The sequence below is a fragment of the Lepus europaeus genome, chromosome 7 (assembly GCF_033115175.1).
Source record: "Lepus europaeus isolate LE1 chromosome 7, mLepTim1.pri, whole genome shotgun sequence".
In the NCBI taxonomy this organism is placed as follows: domain Eukaryota; kingdom Metazoa; phylum Chordata; class Mammalia; order Lagomorpha; family Leporidae; genus Lepus; species Lepus europaeus.
The window spans coordinates 113507924-113528072 of record NC_084833.1 but is presented as its reverse complement, the minus strand read 5'-3'; the positions used below and the strand labels follow the sequence as shown (position 1 = coordinate 113528072).

The window sequence follows — 20149 nt, the reverse complement described above, 5'->3', positions numbered from 1 at the left end:
TTATACATAGGTGTCTGCTACAATTTGGGAAAATATAATTGTTTCAAAATCTTTGCTTTTCAGATGAAATACCTGTTACAAAGAGAACATTAAAAATAAAACAAGAGTCTTCTGAAGAAGCACAGTAAGTAGATGCTTCACCTTTTCACTAAGAGTGTTTGGCTGAGTTTAATGCCCAGGGGCAGGGTCAGGAAGTAAGGAGATGTGTCGTGAAATTTGCAGCCCTACCACGAAGGAAGCATGTCTGTTCATTGTTCTCATCTGCTTAGCTTGTCTTGTCCAATGGTTATCCACAGAGTTGATCAAATAAACATGTTACATGGAAACAAGTGTGTTGGTGGTGTTAGCTTGTGTGTGGATGTGGATATCTGGAGGTTTAAATAAGGTTCAAGGATGAGTCCGAGCAATTTGAGTTATCTGGGGTTAAGTGAGAGGATGGGAGGGCCAAAGGGACCCTTATGTTCCTCACAGTGTCAGGTTCTGAGGTGCCTGTTTTTTTTTTGTTTTTTTTTAATAGTATTCTTTTTTAAAATTAATTAATTAATTAATTAATTTTTGACAGGCAGAGTGGACAGTGAGAGAGAGAGACAGAGAGAAGGTCTTCCATGTGCCGTTGGTTCACCCTCCAATGGCCGCCGCGGCCGGCGTGCTGCAACTGGCGCACTGCGCTGATCCGAAGGCAGGAACCAGGTGCTTCTCCTGGTCTCCCATGGGGTGCAGGTCACTAGCCTTAAGTTCTTGGGCCATTCTCCACTGCACTCCCTGGCCACAGCAGAGAGCTGGACTGGAAGAGGGGCAACCAGGACAGAATCCGGCGCTCCGACTGGGACTAGAACCCAGTGTGCCGGCACCGCAAGGCAGAGGATTAGCCTATTGAGCTGCGGCGCCAGCCGGTGCCTGTTTTTATATTTGGGAAAGAAAATGCATGCTGGAGGAATGACTGAGAAAGTCCAGGCCCAGGGTCCCTTCGCTGGTCATCTGTTTGGTCTCCCCGCTGAGATTTTAGCAGCGCCCCTTTCTGGAAGGACATCACAGTTCTGAGTTCCCAGTGATGTTCTGTTTGTGAAATCTACTGGTTAGATCCAGGAGACAAGTGAGGAACACCTGGTTACCTTCATTTATAGGACCTCCTTGTTCTTGTGTGCTTCCTGCCACACATGTGACCTTGATGTTTGAGAGATGATGGGAAAAGGGCAAAGAGGCCTGTGACAGGTAACGAACTGTACAAGGAAGACTCCCAGTCATTTCCATTCAGCAAGCCAGGAATCAAGAGTTACTCTCAAAATTGTAGCCATTATCCTGTTCCTCAAGTTTATGACCCAGATCAGTAGACTTAAGGCCATCTTTTATTGGGAGGTAATTATCTTTTATTTATTTATTTATTTATTTATTTATTTATTTGACAGGCAGAGTGGACAGTGAGAGAGAGACAGAGAGAAAGGTCTTCCTTTTGCCATTGGTTCACCCTCCAATGGCCGCCGCGGTAGGCGCGCTGCGGCCCGCGCACTGCGCTGATCCGATGGCAGGAGCCAGGTGCTTCTCCTGGTCTCCCATGGGGTGCAGGGCCCAAGGACTTGGGCCATCCTCCACTGCACTCCCGGGCCACAGCAGAGAGCTGGCCTGGAAGAGGGGCAACTGGGACAGAATCCGGCGCCCCGACCGGGACTAGAACCCCGTGTGCCGGCGCCGCAAGGCGGAGGCTTAGCCTAGTGAGCCGCGGTGCCAGCCGGGAGGTAATTATCTTTTAAGATTGTGACATCAAAATGTACCAAAGGAAGCGAAATTGAATACTGTTTTTAAAAACAAGTTATTGCAGCTCCATACCTTCAGACCCCCTATTCTTTAAAAAAGCAAAACAAAACTACAGGCTCTTTGACTGAAATGCCCTCTCTCCCTTCTAGCTACCCAGGACCTACAGGACTGGCCAGTTAATGTCACTAGGGATGAACTTGAACTTTGCAGAATTGTTGTCACTAGCCTTAAGCCACTTGAGCTTTTCTGGTGGTTGAAATGTCAGTAAACAGGAAATTGAGGCCGGTGTTGTGGCCCAGTGGGTTAAACCACCAGAGTCCCATATGAGTGCCAGTTCGAGTCCTAGCTGCCCCACTTCTGGTCTAGCTCTCTGCTAATGCACCTGGGAAAGCAGTGGAAGATGGCCTAACTACTTGGGCACCTTCCACCTACATGGGAGACCCAGATTAAGCTTGTGGTTCCTGGGTTTGGCCTGGCTCAGCTCCTGCCATTGTGGCCGTTTGGGGAGTGAACCAGTTAATGGAAGTCTTTCTCCCTCTCTCTATGTAACTCTGCCTTTCAAGTAAAATAAATAAATCTTAAACAAAATAAACAAACAAAAAAAAACCCCAAATGGGAAATGTAACATATAGTTCTCTGGAACTGGGTCTATTTCTCATTGTGCTCCTAGCTTTAAATATAAACTTTATTTATTTGAGAAGCAGAGAGAGAAAGATTGGGGTGGGTGGCAGTGTAGGTGGGAAAGCTCCCATTCCACTGGGTTCACTCAACACATGACCACAATAGCTGGGACTAGGCCAGGCCATAGCTGGGAACCAAGAATGCTATCCAGGTGTTCCACATGTGTGGCATGGACCCAATTACTTTTGAGCCATCATTGTTGCTTCCTAAGGAAGATGGAGTCAGGAGCCAGAACAGGAATCAAACCGAGTACTCCACTGTGGGACCTGAGTGTCTTAACTGCTAGGCTAAACGAGCACTCCTCTAACATATGTCTTGAGCCCAGATAAGCTTTGCTTCAGACTCAGATTAGCAGTGCAGAGAGCTGACAGTCTGCAAAAATCTCTAGACAGTGCTGCCTGTTCTCCAGGTTTAGCTTACAGGGTAAGAATCTGAAGATGTTCATGAGGCCATTTTTTCCCCCAGTATGACAGTTTCTTCAGGACTGTTAGTTTTTTGTTTTTCTTTTTTGCAGTATCTGACTGGTATTAATGATTTAGAGTTATGGCAGCATTGAATAAAGTAACTTCATTTGGACCTTGGGTTATTTTTCCCCCAGTAGGTATAAGTGGGGATTAGCTGAACTAACTAGTAAAATGCTTCATCCACAAAGAAGAGTCACCTAATCAGCTCATTTTTCAACACAGATTTGTCAAGTACTTACTACATGTCTGGCTTTGGAATATATCGGTTAGCAAAACAGACAAAAATCTCTGTGTATGTCGCGCCCCCCCCCCCCCCCAATCTGCTTAGCATAGTCTTCCTTGAGATCAAGGATGCATTTCAGAAGAGGACAAAGAAGATGAGGGCTGTGAGAGTTAGTTTACCTTTAAAGCATTGACCCATGCAGAAACATAGTCCTATACCTTAGCCTCAGAGGTACCACAATTAACTAGAAAAGTGATCGAGTACTTCTGTGTCCTCTGAGAACAGCAGCAGTTCCCCAGGAGTGCAGTGGTTTCATCTAGATGGCCTCCCTTCGTCATTCAAGAAGCTTTCAAGACAACCTGAAGGATGCAGGGTAAATCCAAGGCAGTGTTCCCGTCCAAGCAGAAGCTGATAATGAAATAGTAGCTTTTTGTCATATTGCAGAGAAAGTCAACAGGCATAAGAGGACAGACAGGGAACAGCTTTGTGAAGGCTCCCGAGTGTTCCCAAACCTCTCCCCTAGAATGCGGGAGGATTTAATAGGAAAGTCCCAAGGATCTGCCCCCTTCCAAAGGCTCCGTTCAAGAAGCTGTTAGCAAATCATTGTGTATAACCTCTGTCCTTACCTGTTTGTGAGTGTGATAGTCTAGTGTTTTTGTAGATTAAACACTGTAATTGATGTAGATAGAGTGTAGTAGTTTTTGCCAAATTAATATTTAAGAATAAAACCATTCTTCCCATATCAAAGTTTTGCCATACTTGAAAAACCATCTTGTAATTACACATCCTCGTATATGTACAAAATTATATGATGTATCAGTTGGAATTACGTGAATTGAGCAGTGTGGGAAGCAACTTGCCAGCATTTCTGTCTTGTTACTTTTTTAACTATAGAAATCAAAGCTGGAGTAATGTCTGTACTTTTCCATGTCTTTACAAAGGATTTTCTACAGGTCTCTGTTCATTATCCTGAATCTTTCTCTTAAAGCCCAGGCCTAAAGTGGACCGGCTTCATCTGAATTCTCACATCTTCATCCTGTGCTAACCTAACAGTTGATTTAAATTCATTTTGCTTTTGTATCAGGTCGTTAGTCAATAATGAGTTGTAGATTTTCCTATAGGACATGTATATATGCCAAAATTACTGAATTTTTGAAATTTCACAAATTGAAATGTTACTTGAAGAAATTAAGTTGTTCATTATCTTAAGTGACATGGAGTGCTTTTCTGAAAACAGCATCCTTCACCTTCTCTGAGTAGTTGGTTTAAAATCTATCACAGGCATTTTAATAGCACTTTAAAATTCACAGTCCTTGAACTTCTAAAATCCTGAGGTCTTGTGTATCAGTTTTGATGTAGTGAGACTACAGAAGAAAGCAGTTTATCAGAAATGCCTAGAAACTTCCAGGGTGAGAGTGTTTATTATGTTTTCATACTATGATTATTTTGACCTTTGCTGCCTGGTGTGGCAGCAACTGGCACATGAGGCTATTTAAATGTAATTTTAAGTTAAATAGAATTAAAGATGGACTCCCTCATCTCCATTAGCCACGTTGTAAGTTCTAATGGCTGCCCTGTTGAACAGCACAGATAGCGAACATTTCCATCGTTTTCTCGACAGTGCTGTTCTCGACATCTGTGGAATTTGACTCTTATTTCTCTTTCTAGGAAGAGAGACATCATGCAAAATATTGTTCAGATTTTGGAATCGGTACAGTTGAAATGGGAACTGTTTCAGAGCTGGACAGACTTTTCAAGGCTCCATCTTTCTAATAAACTGGCCATTTTTGGAATTGGTTATAACACCCGCTGGAAAGAGGATATCCGTTACCATTATGCTGAGATCAGCTCACAGGTGCCCCTTGGCAAGCGACTTCGGGAATATTTCAACTCTGAGAAGCCTGAGGGACGGATCATTATGACCCGAGTACAGAAAATGAACTGGAAAAACGTTTACTACAAATTTTTAGAGATCACTATTAGTGAAGCCAGGTGCCTAGAGCTACACATGGAAATTGACTGGATACCCATTGCCCATTCCAAACCAACCGGTGGGAACGTTGTTCAATATTTATTGCCAGGAGGCATTCCTAAAAGCCCTGGCCTTTATGCCATTGGCTATGAAGAATGTATCGAGAGGCCTCTCTCACCCCACGTGGAGCGGCGTTCCCTGGACCCAGGAAAAGAGGGCCGAGGTGACCTGGAAACCCTTTCCACACAAGCCTCATTACAGGTGGAAATAGAACCCACCCGAATCACCTATTGCTACCTCGGGATTGCTGAGGTCAGGACTCTGCAGCAATGCTTATTTTTACATTTCCAAGCAAATACCAAAACCTTCAGCAAAGATTGGGTTGGTATTAATGGGTTTTTGTCCCAGAACTGTATTGTGGATCCTGGAGTTTCCCCTAAATCTATCTATATCAAATTTGTAGAAGTAGAGAGGGATTTTCTTTCTGCTGGCTCTCTAGTTGAGTGCCTGGAAAAAGCCATTGGATACCCCTTAAAATTCAACAACTGAATGTCATCCTTCATAAGGATTCGGGCTCTTACCTCCCTCTTCTCTACTCACCCCCATGACCCAGACCAACCCTCATCCAGATGCTGCCACCAGACTCTTCATGGGAACTGTTTCCACGAGTGGGCCAGTACAGACTCTGGGCAGAAAATACAGACCTCACCTGAGAATGCTCATTTTGAGCAAGCAAGATACATAGCAAACTTGCATGGTGGGTCAGCTGTTTTCTTTTTTTAAATTGAAAAATTTTTACATGGATTTTAGAGCCCTAATATAAACAAATGTAGGTACATTCCATATTGGACAAAACTTAATACTTTTGAGTTTCATACGAAATTGAAAAATTGTATTTTTTTCACAATGTTTCATTTTTACACATCTCTATGTCTCTATATAAGTATTATTTACAACCTTGAATAAATAAGCAATAGATAATGGCAAGTTAAGTCTTGAGTCACAGTACGTAAGACTGTTTTTCAGTATCACCCCTAGCTACGATTGTATATAATTTAGAGTTTCATTTTTTGCACCAGCCAAGTGTTTTACTATTTCCAATCAGTGTTGCCTGCAAAGACCTTTGTTTCTGTGATGTACCAACTTTATGGTTGTGTTGCCATTTAAACTTTTTTTTTAAAAAAAGAAATTAAAGTAATTCTTGGCCTCTTGTTGTGCTATTGGAACTTTTTGTAGCAGAATGTGGCCCTATTGGTAGTAGACACTGTGCTCTGACTTTGCTGCTAAGAATGAATGGATATCTTCACTTTCTTTCACTCTGTCTACTGTATTAACCAATATCAGACTACCAGAGGTCACTGGACATCTCATTTTGTATTTTTTTTTCCCTTCAAGCATGACTAGGATATTCCTTCCAGCCCTAAGTACATGGATTTCTTTCTTTCTTTTAAAATTTCTTTTATTTATTTGAAAGAAAGAATTTCAGGGGGAATGAAAGAGAGGTCTTCCATCCACTGGTTTGCCCCGCAAGTGGCCGCAACAGCTGGAGCTGAGTCAATCCAAAGCCAGGAGCCAGGAGCTTTTTCCGGGTCTTTCATGTGGGTGGAGGGGCCCAAGGACTCGGGCCATCCTCTGCTGCTTTTCCAGGCACATTAGCAGAGAGCTGGATTGGAAGTGGAGCAGCCGGGACTCAAACTAGTACCCGTGTTGGATGCCAGCGCTGCAGGTTGGGGCTTTAACCCGCTACAGCACCAGCCCAGTACATGGATTTCTAAGACTTTCATTCGTCCTCTTTTACACTCAGGAATCAGGGCAGCTGTCTCTGAGTGTAAGTGGAAAATTTGATGTCATCTTGCTGTCTAAAAAAAGGAAAAGTGAGGATCCAATGAAAACACAACTCTCCCCACCCCCCACCCCCCACCCCAAAAAAAAAGAAGGTTTTAAAGTGATCTATGGAGAGGAAATTGGCAGGCTTCAGGCCATTAGAAAGATCACTATTCTAGTTGGGTCCACCACCACTCTACTGAATGGTCAGTACTCTTGGCTAAAAATAGCTTCTAATAAGCTATTAGAGAAGTCAAGGATCACTTTGGTCTCCTGGCAAGAACTTGATAGATTTGTTATTTTTCACTAATGACTCCCCAGTGTCTCTCAGGTGCTCTATTTTAAATGTGCTACAGATACAGGTAAGAGCCATAATTCTCCCCATTTTTCTGCACTATGGAAGAGAAAGTTGCATATTGATTTTTTTTAAAGTTTCTTTCAAATTAGTGATTTTCTCATTTTGATACCTCTTGGTTAATGCTTATTTTTCTAATGATTAGGGAGCTTATAATCAATGAGATAGATGGCTTTTATTTACATTACTTGAGTCTGGGTTTTAGGAGTTGGCTATTTTCTGATGTGAACTACTGAAAATAGTTGCTAGTTCAAGGAGAGCTCAAATATCGTCAGAATGCTTGAGAGTTGCACCTGTTCTGCATGGACGCAGTCTATGCAGGGGCTCTGTGAAATTCTCACGAGCTTGCTTTTCTTGGGAACTAGGGACTATGATCCTCAAGGCAGAGGCACCATCGACCATCTTGCAGCAATAATTGCACAGTACCAGTACTACGTGCTGTAGGGATAAGCATCATTACTCAGATGGCCACTGAACTAACCCTCAAACATAAAACTATGCTCCATGCATTTTCCCCTCCATTCTGTCTTCCCTTAGTGTGAATTACTTAGCTGGGGCAGAACATTTTAGAAGCAGTTACCGAGGCTGTTTTGGGCCTACCTAACCTTACTTAGGTTGGGACATTGAGCAGCAGAAAGATGGCAAAGACCAGATCCAGGACGTGTTTTTTCACACTTTGGCTTGGGATGCGATAGGAGCAGGATGGGCAGGAGTACAAAGCAGCGATTTGGGTAACAGAGGCTTGAAAAGAAAGTGGCATGCTGATACCACGTCAGCTAGGACCGTCAAGAAAAGTAGACAGAGGGTGCCCTGAGTATTGCTACAAGCAGTGAGTGGACTACTTTAGGCCTTAACGAAGCCTTGTAGCTGACACCAAGGAGCTGGAGACAGAATATTCAAATGTAAGAACCAGTGTTGGGAAGTACTTTGGAGGTCTAAGGTGAGGTGCAACTGGAAGAAATGGAAACGATTGTAAGTCTCAATGTGAAACTGTGAGCTTAGTTCTTCCCCGTAGCATGTCTGTGTAAGCAGCTCCTGAGTCACACGCAGATCCTCTCTGCCTAGTCTCATACCAGGAGGAGAGCAGGGACCACCCCAAAATACAATTTGGTGAAAACTCAGTTCAACCATTTGACTGCCTCAAGGTTAGAAGAAAAGCCACTGGAATAAGCAGTGAGGACAGTCCTTTGGGGTGAGAGTCCTGAGGAGACTGCCCCTTTGTCCCACTGACACACTCACTGCCCACAAAGCCATCATTGCCCCTTTACTTGTCATGTAGCAAGTTACTTGGGGTCTGAATTCCAAAGGAAAAATCAGCTGCAGGGAGTGACTGTTGAGGCCAGACCTTGTGTATCCCTGGCTTGGGATAAGCGCAGCCTAGGGAATTGGATGCTCTGGTCTTCCTGGGTTGCAACCAGAAGACTTTGGGGTGCCTTTTTGGATGGAGTTACTTACTGGGGGCAACTTAACCCTTGTCTGGAATCAAAGGAGTGCTCACAAGAGGTGGTTTGCAATGTGAAATAAAGCCAAGAAAAGTTTGTGATAGAGTAAGAAAACCAAGCCAATAGTGTACTGCCCCCATCTTGACAATTCGCAGTTTGGAGGTCCCTGCATAAGGGTGTGAGACTGACAGGTAACTTTCTTGCTGTTGCTGCCACAGAGCTGCCAAGTGTTGGAGTCCAGGGGTGGCATGCGCAGTCTAGTGTTTGCACAGGCATTTCTCAGATCCACTGCATGGCAGGTATTTGAAGGGGAGCCAGGCAGGTCGCAGTAGGGAGAAGCAGCTGAGCGGGTCTGTGGAACACCGTATGGAAAAAGACCTTGTGCAGTGTGGACACAAGGACCACCGTTGGTGTTAGATCAAAGCAGAGCTGTGTGGGGTGCGTGGAATTTAGTAAGCCTGGCAGCTTTTCTCGCTAGACAACTGCCTCCCAGAGCGGGCAGCGCCAGGAATTTGGTGTTCTGGCTTCTGCCCTAGTTGACCTTTGCCGAATGGCTGAGCTGCGCCAGAACGTTGGAAGCATCTGTCTGGGGGAGGCTTTTGGACAAAAGCAAGAACAGGTGCGCGCCCTTGTTCGAGGGAGCGGCGGCCAGCAGAGGGCGCAGAGGTGCCTTTTGTCGGAATGGCTGGCGGGGGTGGGGGTGGGGGCGGCTAAATTAAATTCCCAGCGAACAAGATCTAGTCCCTGGAATTAAAGGATCATCGCGGGCTTGAGCCGGACACTGGAGGGATGGGAGGCTGCGAAAATACTGGAGATAAAGAAGAAAAGAAAATGTCGAGTCTAGCATCCCGCAGCCACCCCCTCCTGCCCTGCCAGCGTGGGGTTATTCTACAGTTCAGCTCGGGGGTGAGGGGCTGGAGACCGGTCTCGTGTCGCCTCAGGCTCCCGCTCAGCTCCTGGGGATACCCTGCCCTAACCTTCCCGCTCAGGGCACGAGGCCGGCACAGTCCCCGGGCCTGGGCTGAGGGGGGTACTGTAAAAATTCGCCGATAGCCCCCGTCTTCCCCTAGGCCTGCCCAGAGCGGCCTCCGGCTCCGAGGAGCGTGCGATGTCCCGGGCCGCGGCGCGCTCCAGGCCCAGCCCGCACCTGGCTCTGGGAAAGTGGTCAATCCTGCCCCTGCGCCCCTCTCACTGCGGCCTGGGGACAAGGGAAGTCTCCTCTTTCAGGACGGCCACCGCGGTTAGGCTAGGACGTGGTACCCCCAGGCTCGGAGCGGGTTATTTGGACCAGAGGTTACCCCCAGCACACACCGGACGGGGCGGGGGTCTTTTGCAGCGTCAGAGGTGCGGTGGCTCCTGGTCTTCGGAAAGTCCCACGCCTCCCTCCCTTCCTGGTCACCTCCCCACCCCACACCGGCGGAAAGGGCGGGCGTGGCACGGAACGGTTGTTCAGGACACCCCCCCCACCCCCCAGGCAGCACGACTCGCTGCCCCCGCCTGTGCCCTGCGCCCCGGCCGGCGGGAGGAGGCCGCGAGCCCCGCAGTCCCAGCGCTGGGAGCGACCCCCCTCCCGACCCCCGCGGCGGGTCACCGGCGCGCCCCGCCCGGGAGGACGGCGACCTCTCCTCCCCCTCGAACGCCCCGCCCCGCTGTCGCGGTCGGTCCCCACCCCGCCACCGGCTCGCGCTCACACACACACACACACACACACCACTCACTCAGACTTGGGCTGGAGCCGCCTCTGTGGCCGGGCTCTGGTGCGCGTCCTCCTGTCCTGCAGCCTCCACACCTGTCGGACCGTGCGTCCCGGAGCTGGCGCCCCTGATCCCGCCTGGGCCAGCGAAGGCCATGGTTTCTCCGCTCGGGTCTCCCGCTACCAGCTTGCTGTGGATTTTGTTCCTGGGGCTGAGTACCCTCGGTGAGTGAAACCTGGGACGAGGAGGGGACTTGGGATGGAACAGGGCGCTCCGACCCTGAGGGAGGACTTCGGGCACTGATGAAGAACTGCGTGGGAGGGGACTCCAGCCCTGTTCCAGTTATACCATCACTACACCCCACTCCCACCCCAGGGCATCCCCGGCTGGTCCTGGGACAGCTCCCGCTTTGGGTGTGGAGTGTGTGTTATCAGGGCATCGCCAGGAGATGAGCAGATTCCTGGGGTGAATTATCACAGCCATTCTCTCCTCTGTTCTCCACCCCATTCAGCAGAGCCAGATGAGCTGAGACACTAGATGAGACCCTGATAAAGAGCTTAAGGACTTAACTCCAGTCCCCCTCGGTCCCCCCCCCCAGCCCCCTCCCCCAATAAGCTGGCTCCAGAGGTCCCCAAGGAATATCCTTGTCCCCAGGCTTGATGCAGGCGCTTGGAGTCACCCCCCCCCTCCAGGCTAGATCCTCCCTCTTCCTAGGGATCAAGGGAGGTGCCCTCAAGCTATGACCGTGAGGTCATTTGGACACAGGAAATGGTTCAAAAGCTGGGAGAATTGTCGCATACTGTCCCAGGTCCACCATCTCTATTCGTTCCTAGAGGCAAAGGGACAAAGTTAGAGAGGCGGTGCTTCCAGTGAGTGCTAGGAGAATGCCGAAGGCCCCTAGGGGACCCCTAGGGGTCCCTGGCTTCCTCAGGGTCTGGGAGTCTCCTAACGCCAGAGGTAAAGGACCCAGCAGGACCTAAGCCCATTATAAGCTGTTCCACTCCCGGCTTCCCACTCTTCCTTAAGAGAGTGGAAAGTGGGTTTGGAGTTAGCGGCTTGAACTCGGTTTCTCCAGAGAATGCCAAGACAGGGAGGCCTGGAAGGAGGTAGGGTGGAATTCCGCCACAATGAGGCAGAGTGAGGCGGGACCCCCCTGCTTCTGTCCAAGGCCCGTTAACCCAGTGGTGTTGCGGCACGAAATGTTAGGGTCTCTACTTAAGCCCCCGGAGCCACACAAAAGCCCGGAAGTCTTCCTGCCCCTCCACTTCGCAGTCCCACTTTGCCGAGTTCAAGCTCGGCTCTCCTGCCTTCTACGTCCCTCTGACAACTCCCCTATCGCTCTTCTTGATGGAGAGGCATGGCGGACAGGGGAGGACAATCCAGGTTTGCTGCTTGCGCCTTGTGGCCACCATCTGCTCATCGTGGGCAACCCTTCCCTTTTCTCTCCCCGTAGTGAGTCTTCGGTAGGCCCAGATTCCAGTTCCTGCCAGCCCAGCCAACTGAGGGTTAAATGGCACTTGGGCCGCCCCCCGGGCGCACGGGGCAGGCTCTGGGCCGTCGGGTCGGTGGAGAGGCCGTCCAGCCCCGAGCTCCTCCGAGCCTCGGCGCTGCTTGCCCCTGGGGCGTGAGAAGCCCGCGGGGGGAGTTTCTCAGAGAAAGAGAGAGACTAAAAATAGTAGCCCTGGGGAGCGGGCCCTTGCCTGCGTCTCCCTCTGGTCTCGGAGTGGGCCAGAGCCCGTCCTTTTTCACTCGGGCGCTGTGCCCTCCGGGAGCGGAAAAAGGCTGCGCTGTCGGGGCGGCTTCGCTCCAGCTCCTCACACCCAGGACGGAGGGCGGGCAGCCTTGACCCTCTTCTGCCCCTGTTTCCTGACAGGGGGCCTGAGACGCGCGGCCCTAGCGCAGACCCTAGGGCGTGCGTTTTATCATTGCTACCCTTCGGCCTCTGCGAAGTGCGGGTTACAGAAGCAGGGCCTGCGGGAGCTCGTTGAGGTGGGACGAGGGCGCCCATGGCGAAGGAAGCCCGAGCTCCTCCTGGGACTCCTGCAGTTTCCGGGCAGGAACCGCTTCTGGCTGCTCGCTCGGCGGGTACGGTCCACAGGCCCGGCCACAGGGGCACGGCCCGCAGGCTCCTGGCTTGCGGGGGCCTCCGCCGAATGGGCCGTCGGGCTCCTTGAGGCTGGGGTTGTTTTTGCCGTCAGAGCCTCCGGTGTAGCGGCCCCCCCTTCATTGTCTTCAGCCTTATCACGGGGCACAAGCTTCCTGCCCAGCCCGCAGGGACCGGCCAGGAAACGGGAAGGGGGCTGCACCGAAGGCCAAGGAACAGGGCGGTGGGGGTCTGTGAAGACGCGAAGCCGGAAAGCGGCGCGGATGGCGCGGCCGGGCCTCGGAGCCCTGCGTCTGCGTGCGCATGGGCCGCCAGCGCACCACGCGGAGGTACTGAGCCCGCGCAAGGGCAGGGCGCAGGACGCCTGGGAGGCAGCGTGCCCAGGCCTAGCCGGAGAGCAGCCCAAGTTATTCCCCCAAGGGCTTAGCGCTCAGCTGCTTCGTGGCCTCTCCCAAGGGCAAACCCAAGAGCGCTCCAGGATGCCAGAATGAATGCAAGCTACAGACCCTGACCGGAAGCCAGCCCACGTCCTGAACGCCGGACAGACACCCTGAGGGCAGACGTGCACCCGTGGGCAGACCCCGCCCTTAACCCTGGGGCCCACCTGGGTCGCCGAGCTGCTCTGTGGCTGCGAAGGCTCCGCCTCCCTAGGGAAGACTGTGCGCTGGGGCGGAGGTGCACCAAAGCCTCCTGGCCGCTTGGGCGCCTCCTGCTCCCTGGCAGTTCAGAAGGAGCCGCAAGGTTAATCGGTAACCCGACGGCCTCCCAGCCTTCTCCGCCCACCGCGTTGAAAACTTGGGAACGAGGAAGCCTGGTGGCCCCTACCTCCGCCGTTACCCTGTCTCCGGGGGTAACTGGAGGCGCAAGGGGTGCAACTGGGAGGTTGCAAGTAGATCAGAAATAGCAGATCTGCCCTCCTCCGGATAGCTCTCCCTTCTTGCTGGGAATCCGGCCCCTTCTCTTGGCGCTCAGCAGTCTGTGTCTCTGGATATGAGTGAACGCGTGGAAATGTGCCCCATCCCCACCACAGAGCTGGGGCGCGGGAGAATAAGCCCCGAGACTGAAGTCAGGACTCTGGGTCAGCGGTCCCAGGGCAGCCCACCAGGCCCCCAAAGGCGAACTCTTTCCTGAGACGTTCCCCAGCTTACCCCTGCTCGTTCTGTCTCCAGCGACCCCCTCGCGGGCCCAACTGGAGCTGCACGTGCCCACCGGCCTCGTCAAAGTGCTAGCTACGGAGGGAGGCGAAGTGGTGCTCCCGGCGTGGTACACTCTGCAAGGGGAGGTGTCCTCTGCCCAGCCGTGGGAGACGCCTCTCGTGATATGGTTCCTGGAACAGAAAGGAGAGGATCTGAAGCAGGTGAGGGGGCGGACGCATGTAGCCTGTGGGCACCCCAGGGCCCAGGCAGGGTAGCCAGGGGATGCGGGCCTCAGGAGAAAGCAGGTATCCTCACGGGTTCCGGCTATGTAGTGATCTTGGAGGCTTCCCCAAAGAGTTCTCTTCCCTGGAAACCTAACACCTACAAAGCCCTGTTTTATTATTATTATTATTATTATTATTATTAGACAGGTAGACAGGCAGAATTAGTCAGTGAGAGAGAGAGAGAGAGAAAAGTCTTCCTTCCGTTGGTTCACCCCCCAAATGGCCACCATGGCCGGCACGTTGCGCCCATCCGAAGCCAGAAGCCAGGTGCTTCCTCCTGGTCTCCCATGCGGGTGCAGGGCCCAAGCACTTGGGCCATCCTCCACTGCCCTCTCGGGCCACAGCAGAGAGCTGGACTGGAAGAGGAGCAAACCGGGACTAGAACCTGGAGCCCATATGGGATGCCGGCGAAGCAGGCGGAGAATTAACCAAGTGAGCCACCGCGCCAGCCCCATTTTTTTTTTTTAAAGTTTTATTTATTTATCTGAGAGTTACACAGAGAGAAGAGAGGCAGAGAGAGAGAGAGAGAGAGAGAGAGAGAGGTCTTCCATCCGCTGGTTCACTCCCCAATTGGCCACAATGGCCAGAGCTGTGCCAATCTGAAGCCAGGAGCCAGAGCTTCTTCTGGGTCTCCCACGTGGGTGCAGGGGCCCAAGGACTTGGGCCATCTTCTGCTGCTTTCCCAGGCCATAGCAGAGAGCTGGATCAGAAGCGTAGCAGGCAGGACTCAAACCAGCGCCCATATGGGATGCCGGCACTGCAGGCTGGGGCTTTAACCGCTACACCACAGCGCCAGTCCCCCCATTGCATCTTTATTGCACCACACAAGAGGGAGATGAAGAGACAGTGCAGAGGGGAAAAAGGCCCAGGAGCAGTGAGAGTGGCTGGGAAGATGGGTAACTGGGAGCTGGCAGGGGTTAGAAGGGTGGGTGCAGATCAGGGGCAGGTGAAAGTGGCCAGAGGTGGCAGGAGGGGAACCGCCTGCTCCTGGGACACTGTACAATAACAGGAGGTGTCATGTCCCTTCCAGGTGTTGGCCTACATCAATGGGGTCCTGTCAGGCAAACCTGAAGCCTCCCTGGTCCACACCATGCCCTCCCGGAACGTGTCCATGCGGCTGAAGGACCTCCAGGAGAAGGACTCGGGCTCTTACCGCTGTTCTGTGAATATTCAAGACAGTTCCGGCACCAACAGGGGCCACAGCAGCAAAACATTAGAACTCAATGTGCTGGGTGAGTGAGAAGCACACAGCTCAGGCAGGTCTCTCCCATAAGGGTGGGGGAGGAGCAAATGGGTGACAAGGGGGTGTGTGGGGAGGGGGAAGGGTCTGCGGGTTCCGGGTGTGTGCGATATAGTCCATCTGCCCTTCCCCAGTGCCTCCAGCCCCTCCGTCCTGCCACCTGCTGGGTGTACCTCGCGTGGGGGGCAACGTGACCTTGATGTGCCAGTCCCCAAGGAGCAAGCCCACAGCCCAGTACCAGTGGGAGGGGCCACCACCATCCTCCAAGATTTTCTTTGCACCAGTTGCAGGTGAGGAACCTTCTGGAAACAATTGAAGCTGTGGCCAGGGAGGGGGAGAATGAGAGGTACAAGAGGAGCAAGGGTGGAAAGAGGAAGCAATGTTAAAAAGTACAACAGAAAGAGGAGGATGTTGGGAGGAGGATGGAGAAGCAGGCCCTAGCAGGTGCAGGCACGGCATCAGTTGTTTTCATGTGCGTTTGCTGTCTCAGGAGCGCCTCTAGGGCGCGACTGTCTGTATTCAAACTCCAGCTGTGTGACTCTGTGCCTCCATTCCCTCACCTGCAAAATGGACCTATCAGTAGCCCTGATTTTACACCTCAGCTCTAAAAATATTATAGGGAGAATTGGAACATTTTAGATATGAAATTGAGAATTATTAATTTATTAAGTGTGACAATGGTATTGTGGTTATGTGGGATGATTTCTGCATTTTGGGAGATTTGTGCTAAAGTATTACTTTAAAATATTTCAGAAAAAGAGGGAGATGAAATAAGTATGGGAAAATGGTAGCATCTGCTGGATGTAGGGGGTAGGTGTATGGATTTCATTTTGCCCCGCCTTCTTTCACTTGACTATTTGTATAATACAGTCCTTTTCTTTTTAAAATGTTTATTTATTTGAGAGAGAAAAAAGAAAGAGAGCTCCCATCCAGTTGTCACTGCTCCTGAGCTGGGAATTCAGTGCAGATTTCCCCTGTGAGTGCCTTGGATCCAACTTCTAGAGTCATGACCCACTGCTCCCAGAGTGTGCATTAGCAGGAACCTGGAATTGGGAGAGGAGCCTGGACTTGAACTCAGGCCTTCCGATATGGGTTGTGGGTATACCAACCAGAGCCCCAACCCATAGGCCAAATGCCCACCCTCTTTTCTTTTTCTTTTTAAAAAATATTTATATTTATTTGAGAGGCAGAGTTACAGACAGAGAGAGAGGGAGAGAGAAAGAGAGAGAGAGAAGTCTTCCATCTGCTTGGTCACTCCCCAAATGGATGCAACAGTTGGAGCTGAGCCAATCCGAAACCAGGAGCCAGAAGCTTCTTCCAGGTCTCCCACGTGTCTGGCAGGGGCACAAGGACTTGGGCCATCTTCTGCTTTCCCAGATGCATTAGTAGGGAGCTGGATCAGAAGTGGAACAGCTGGGACTTGATCCAGTGTCCATATAGGATGCTGGCACTGCAGGCAGAGGCTTCACTTACTATGCCACAGTGCTGGGCCCTCCCTTTTCTTTTTTAAAAGAGTAGTTGCTATCGCTTCTCGGCCTTTTGGCTAAGATCAAGTGTAGTATCTGTTCTTATCAGTTTAATATCTGATACGTCCTCTATTCGAGGACAAAAAAAAAAAAAGAGTAGTTGCTTCCTAGGTTTGTTGTGAAACTTTGGTAAGTTAGTGCGTGTAAAACAGAGCAGGCTTAGGCATGGAGTGGGCAGCCAGTAAAGAGGAACTGTTATGGTGATTGAGCCATTGAATCCTCTCAACAGCATCAGGTCGGTCAGCCTAAGATTGTCTTATTTGACAGATGATGGAATGGAGACTCAGAGGTATCAAGCTTAAGGTCCCACACCCTATTCTGCACTGGTTCTTAGCCTCATGTTCTTTCTTTCTCATCACTCTGTGCCTTAGAAATAAAAGTAAAAATCGTGTCTTGGTTTGGCTGTGCCTGCCTTTGTCTTTAGCAGCCCAGGTCACTGAGGAATGCAAGTGGACAGGGATACTGAGCAGCCAGGCTGCAGCCGGGGGTCCGGCACACTGGCCGCCCTGCCTTTCTCCTTCACCAGGGAATAGACACACTGTGACTCCCAGAGAGTCTAAGAAGACCTTCTAGATTTAATTTTCCCTGTGAGAAAGAGGATCCCGGAGCTGACGGTTAGGTTGTGTCCACAGATGTCATCCGCGGGTCTTTAAGGCTCACCAACCTTTCCACGTCTATGTCTGGAGTCTACATCTGCACGGCCCACAACGTGGTGGGCAGTGCCCAGTGCAACGTGACGCTGGAAGTGAGCACAGGTCAGTGAGGAGTGAGGGCGGCTGGGATGGGGTTCCAGAAGGGGCAGCAGCCCCTCTGCTGGGGCCTCTAAGGGTAGCAGGACACGGGGCTTGCCCTGGTCAGACACTGGTACAAGTGTTTGCTCAGTGAGTGGTCGTTTTCTGCTTATAGCCACACATGTTCTGTCTTTTTCCATTAGGAAGAGGGGTGGGCAACAGCTGGGTATTTCCGCTGACACAAAGGCTTTTTCAGGGCCCGGTGCTGCTGTGGTTGCTGGAGCTGTTGTAGGCACCCTGGTAGGATTTGTGCTGCTAGCTGGGCTGATCCTCTTGTACCAGCGCCGGGGCAAGGCTCTGGAGGAGCCGGCCAATGATATCAAGTAAGTGTCCCTGGCCTCTGTGGATGGGGCTCTCCCGGCTCCCCTCACAGTCTGGGGATCCAGGCAGGTTTTAAGGGGGAGGGAGATGGGGATTGAGGAGGATGAGGAGTGGTGGGGTATGGCAAACTGTGGAGAAACTCTCCCTTCCAGCCGCCTCCTGCCTCTGACTTCTCTACTTCTTCGATGACTAGGGAGGATGCGGTTGCTCCACGGACCCTCACCTGGCCCAAGGGCTCAGACACAATCTCCAAGAATGGGACCCTGTCCTCCGTAACATCAGCACGAGCTCTCCAGCCGCCGCACAGCCCTTCCAGGCCTGCTGCTTTGACCCCTACGCCCAGTCTTTCCAGCCAGGCCCTGTCCTCACCCAGGCTGCCCAGAACAGACGGGGCACCCCCTCAGCCCGTATCCTCCAGCCCTGGTGGGGTTTCTTCTTCTGCCCTGAACCGCATGGGCGCTGTGCCTGTGATGGTGCCCGCCCAGAGTCAGGCTTGGTCTCTGGTGTGACAGCCCAGCCACTCACTGGCTGACTGTCTGGTTGGTGGCTCCTCTTCCCATAGGGGTCAACCCTAGCACAGAGGCCTGAGTCTTGGGAGGGTAGCCACACTCGAGACCTCCAGGCCTCAGCCCCTACCTCTCTTTTCTGTGGGAAAGCATGTTTCAGTGAGACCCAAATGCCCAGGAAGTTGCCGGAGAGGAGGAAGTGCATCTGTGATAGGGAGGGGCCTCCACCCTCTTCCACCCCTCCCTATGAAGCCAGCTGAATGCTGCCCAGATTAGCCACATAACAGGGGCCCTGTAGGACACTGCCAGTCCAAGAGTGCCCCCAGGCCACCTGGACCTGTGCCCCACCCGTATCTAATGCCATCCTTTGCTCCCACTCCCTGCATTCATATAACCTGTCCTGCTGGCTTGGCTGGGTTTTGTTGGGGCAGGGGATAGGGAAGCTATTTTTTAAACTAACTTGAAATGTGTGTTTTTTGCCTTTATTTTGCAAATTTTAATAAAGATACATTGGGTTTGCGTGGAATAAGAATCGAGTTGTCTTTTCAAACTAGGAATTTTCCAGAAACTGAGCATCAGGTTGCTGCAAAGTGGGCCCCTACCCATGCTGCACACCCAGGAGGGGCTTCTCCTCTCAGCCTCAGGGCTTGCTGGCGCAGAATAGCTCTTCCAGAGTTGTCAGAAGGGTCCCTTGCTGTCATGTGGAGGGGGCAGGGTACAAAGAACCCGAAGCTACTGGAACGCCAGCCTACTCTGGCAGGGAGCATGAAGCAGGTGCACTTGCTGCTGGAGTGTGGGTGCTCAGGGCTTGAGTGTGCATTGACTTTCATCTCTTCTTCCTCCTCCTCGTCTTCTTCTTTTTAAGATTGATTTATCTATTTGAAAGGCAGAGTTACAGAGATGCAGAGGCAGAGAGAGAGAGAGAGAGAGAGAGAGAGAGAGGTCTTCCATCTGCTGGTTACTCCCCAGATGGTCGCAACAGCTGGAGCTGCACCAATCCGAAGCCAGGAGCTTCTTCCAGGTCTCCCACGCAGGTGCAGGGGCCCAAGGACTTGGGCCATCTTCCACTGCTTTCCCAGGCCACAGCAGAGAGCTCGATCAGAAGTGGAGCACCCAGGACTTGAACCAGTGTCCATATGGGATGCCAACACCACAGGCAGTGGCTCCACCTACTACGCCACAGCACCAGCCCCTTTCATCTCTTCTTAATCAGGGAGAGAGGACAGCAACCAGACTCATGCTCCTTTTTCCCACACCACTGATTCACTAACAAGCACAGCTGCCCTCCAGCACCGGTCCCTCTAGTTACTGAGGGTACTGCAGAGGATGGATGGCCGTTTCTGTCCCAGTGTCGCTGTGCCCTTTCCTAACAACAATGAGGTCTCCTCTAGGTCTCAGTTTCTCTGACCTTTTTAAAATGGAGAAGGAATGGGCTTTGGAAATGGGGAGGAAGTTGTAGTGTTCACGGAATCTCAAACCCCAGCAAGTGATGAAGAGGGAGAGGGGCCTGGCAGGACAAAGAAACTGTAAAGGGGCCAGAAAGGCTGTGAGGCCTGGGGCTCAGCCTCGCTCTGTGGACTCCCAGTATGCCAGCTCTCAGGGTACCCGATGGCCTCCTCCTCCTACAAAGTCACTCTCTCCCCCACAGCCCTTCCCAGGAGGGTGCCCACCCCATGCCTGGCTGAGAAACCAGCGCCCGACCAACTGACAACTTCAGAAATGGGGAGAAGGGGAAGAGGAGGAACCAGGTAGAGTGAGTCCTGCATCAGGCCCGCAGGAGGGAGGAGCGTTTCCCTACCTGAGGGTGCTGGCCTCTCCCCTTGTTTGCTCTGAG

General features: G+C 51.5%; 2 protein-coding genes and 1 pseudogene across 8 annotated transcripts in view; all 3 read left to right on the top strand.

Moving 5' to 3' along the window:
- Positions 1–6292, top strand: part of MSANTD2 (Myb/SANT DNA binding domain containing 2) — a 39072-nt gene extending 32780 nt beyond the window's left edge. For 6 of the 7 annotated variants that reach the window (XM_062197249.1, XM_062197248.1, XM_062197252.1 and 3 more), the window contains 2 exons: positions 64–124; positions 4789–6292. In XM_062197249.1, the coding sequence (XP_062053233.1) occupies positions 64–124; positions 4789–5641 (914 nt within the window). In that variant the 3' untranslated portion in view covers positions 5642–6292. The remainder of the gene's footprint in view (positions 1–63; positions 125–4788) is intronic. The other variant, XM_062197257.1, reaches the window with a different exon arrangement.
- A 4051-nt stretch (positions 6293–10343) lies between these two features.
- On the top strand, positions 10344–18833 carry ESAM (endothelial cell adhesion molecule). Its single transcript, XM_062198447.1, has 7 exons — positions 10344–10631; positions 13681–13868; positions 14962–15163; positions 15306–15461; positions 17330–17452; positions 17685–17811; positions 18003–18833. Exons 1-7 carry the CDS (start codon positions 10562–10564, stop codon positions 18316–18318), a joined length of 1182 nt encoding a protein of 393 aa, XP_062054431.1. The 5' UTR covers positions 10344–10561; the 3' UTR covers positions 18319–18833.
- Positions 16695–16825, top strand: LOC133765003 (U2 spliceosomal RNA; annotated as a pseudogene).
- Positions 18834–20149: the final 1316 nt, after the last annotated feature.

What these genes read in the sequence shown, in the direction of transcription:
- ESAM (XM_062198447.1), top strand. Translation starts at nt 10,562, where the DNA reads ATGGTTTCTCCGCTCGGGTCTCCCGCTACCAGCTTGCTGTGGATTTTG. An exon ending in CCTGGGGCTGAGTACCCTCG is followed by an intron (nt 10,632 to 13,680) that starts GTGAGTGAAACC and finishes TTCTGTCTCCAG; the next exon opens with CGACCCCCTCGCGGGCCCAA. An exon ending in TTTCTTTGCACCAGTTGCAG is followed by an intron (nt 15,462 to 17,329) that starts GTGAGGAACCTT and finishes TTGTGTCCACAG; the next exon opens with ATGTCATCCGCGGGTCTTTA.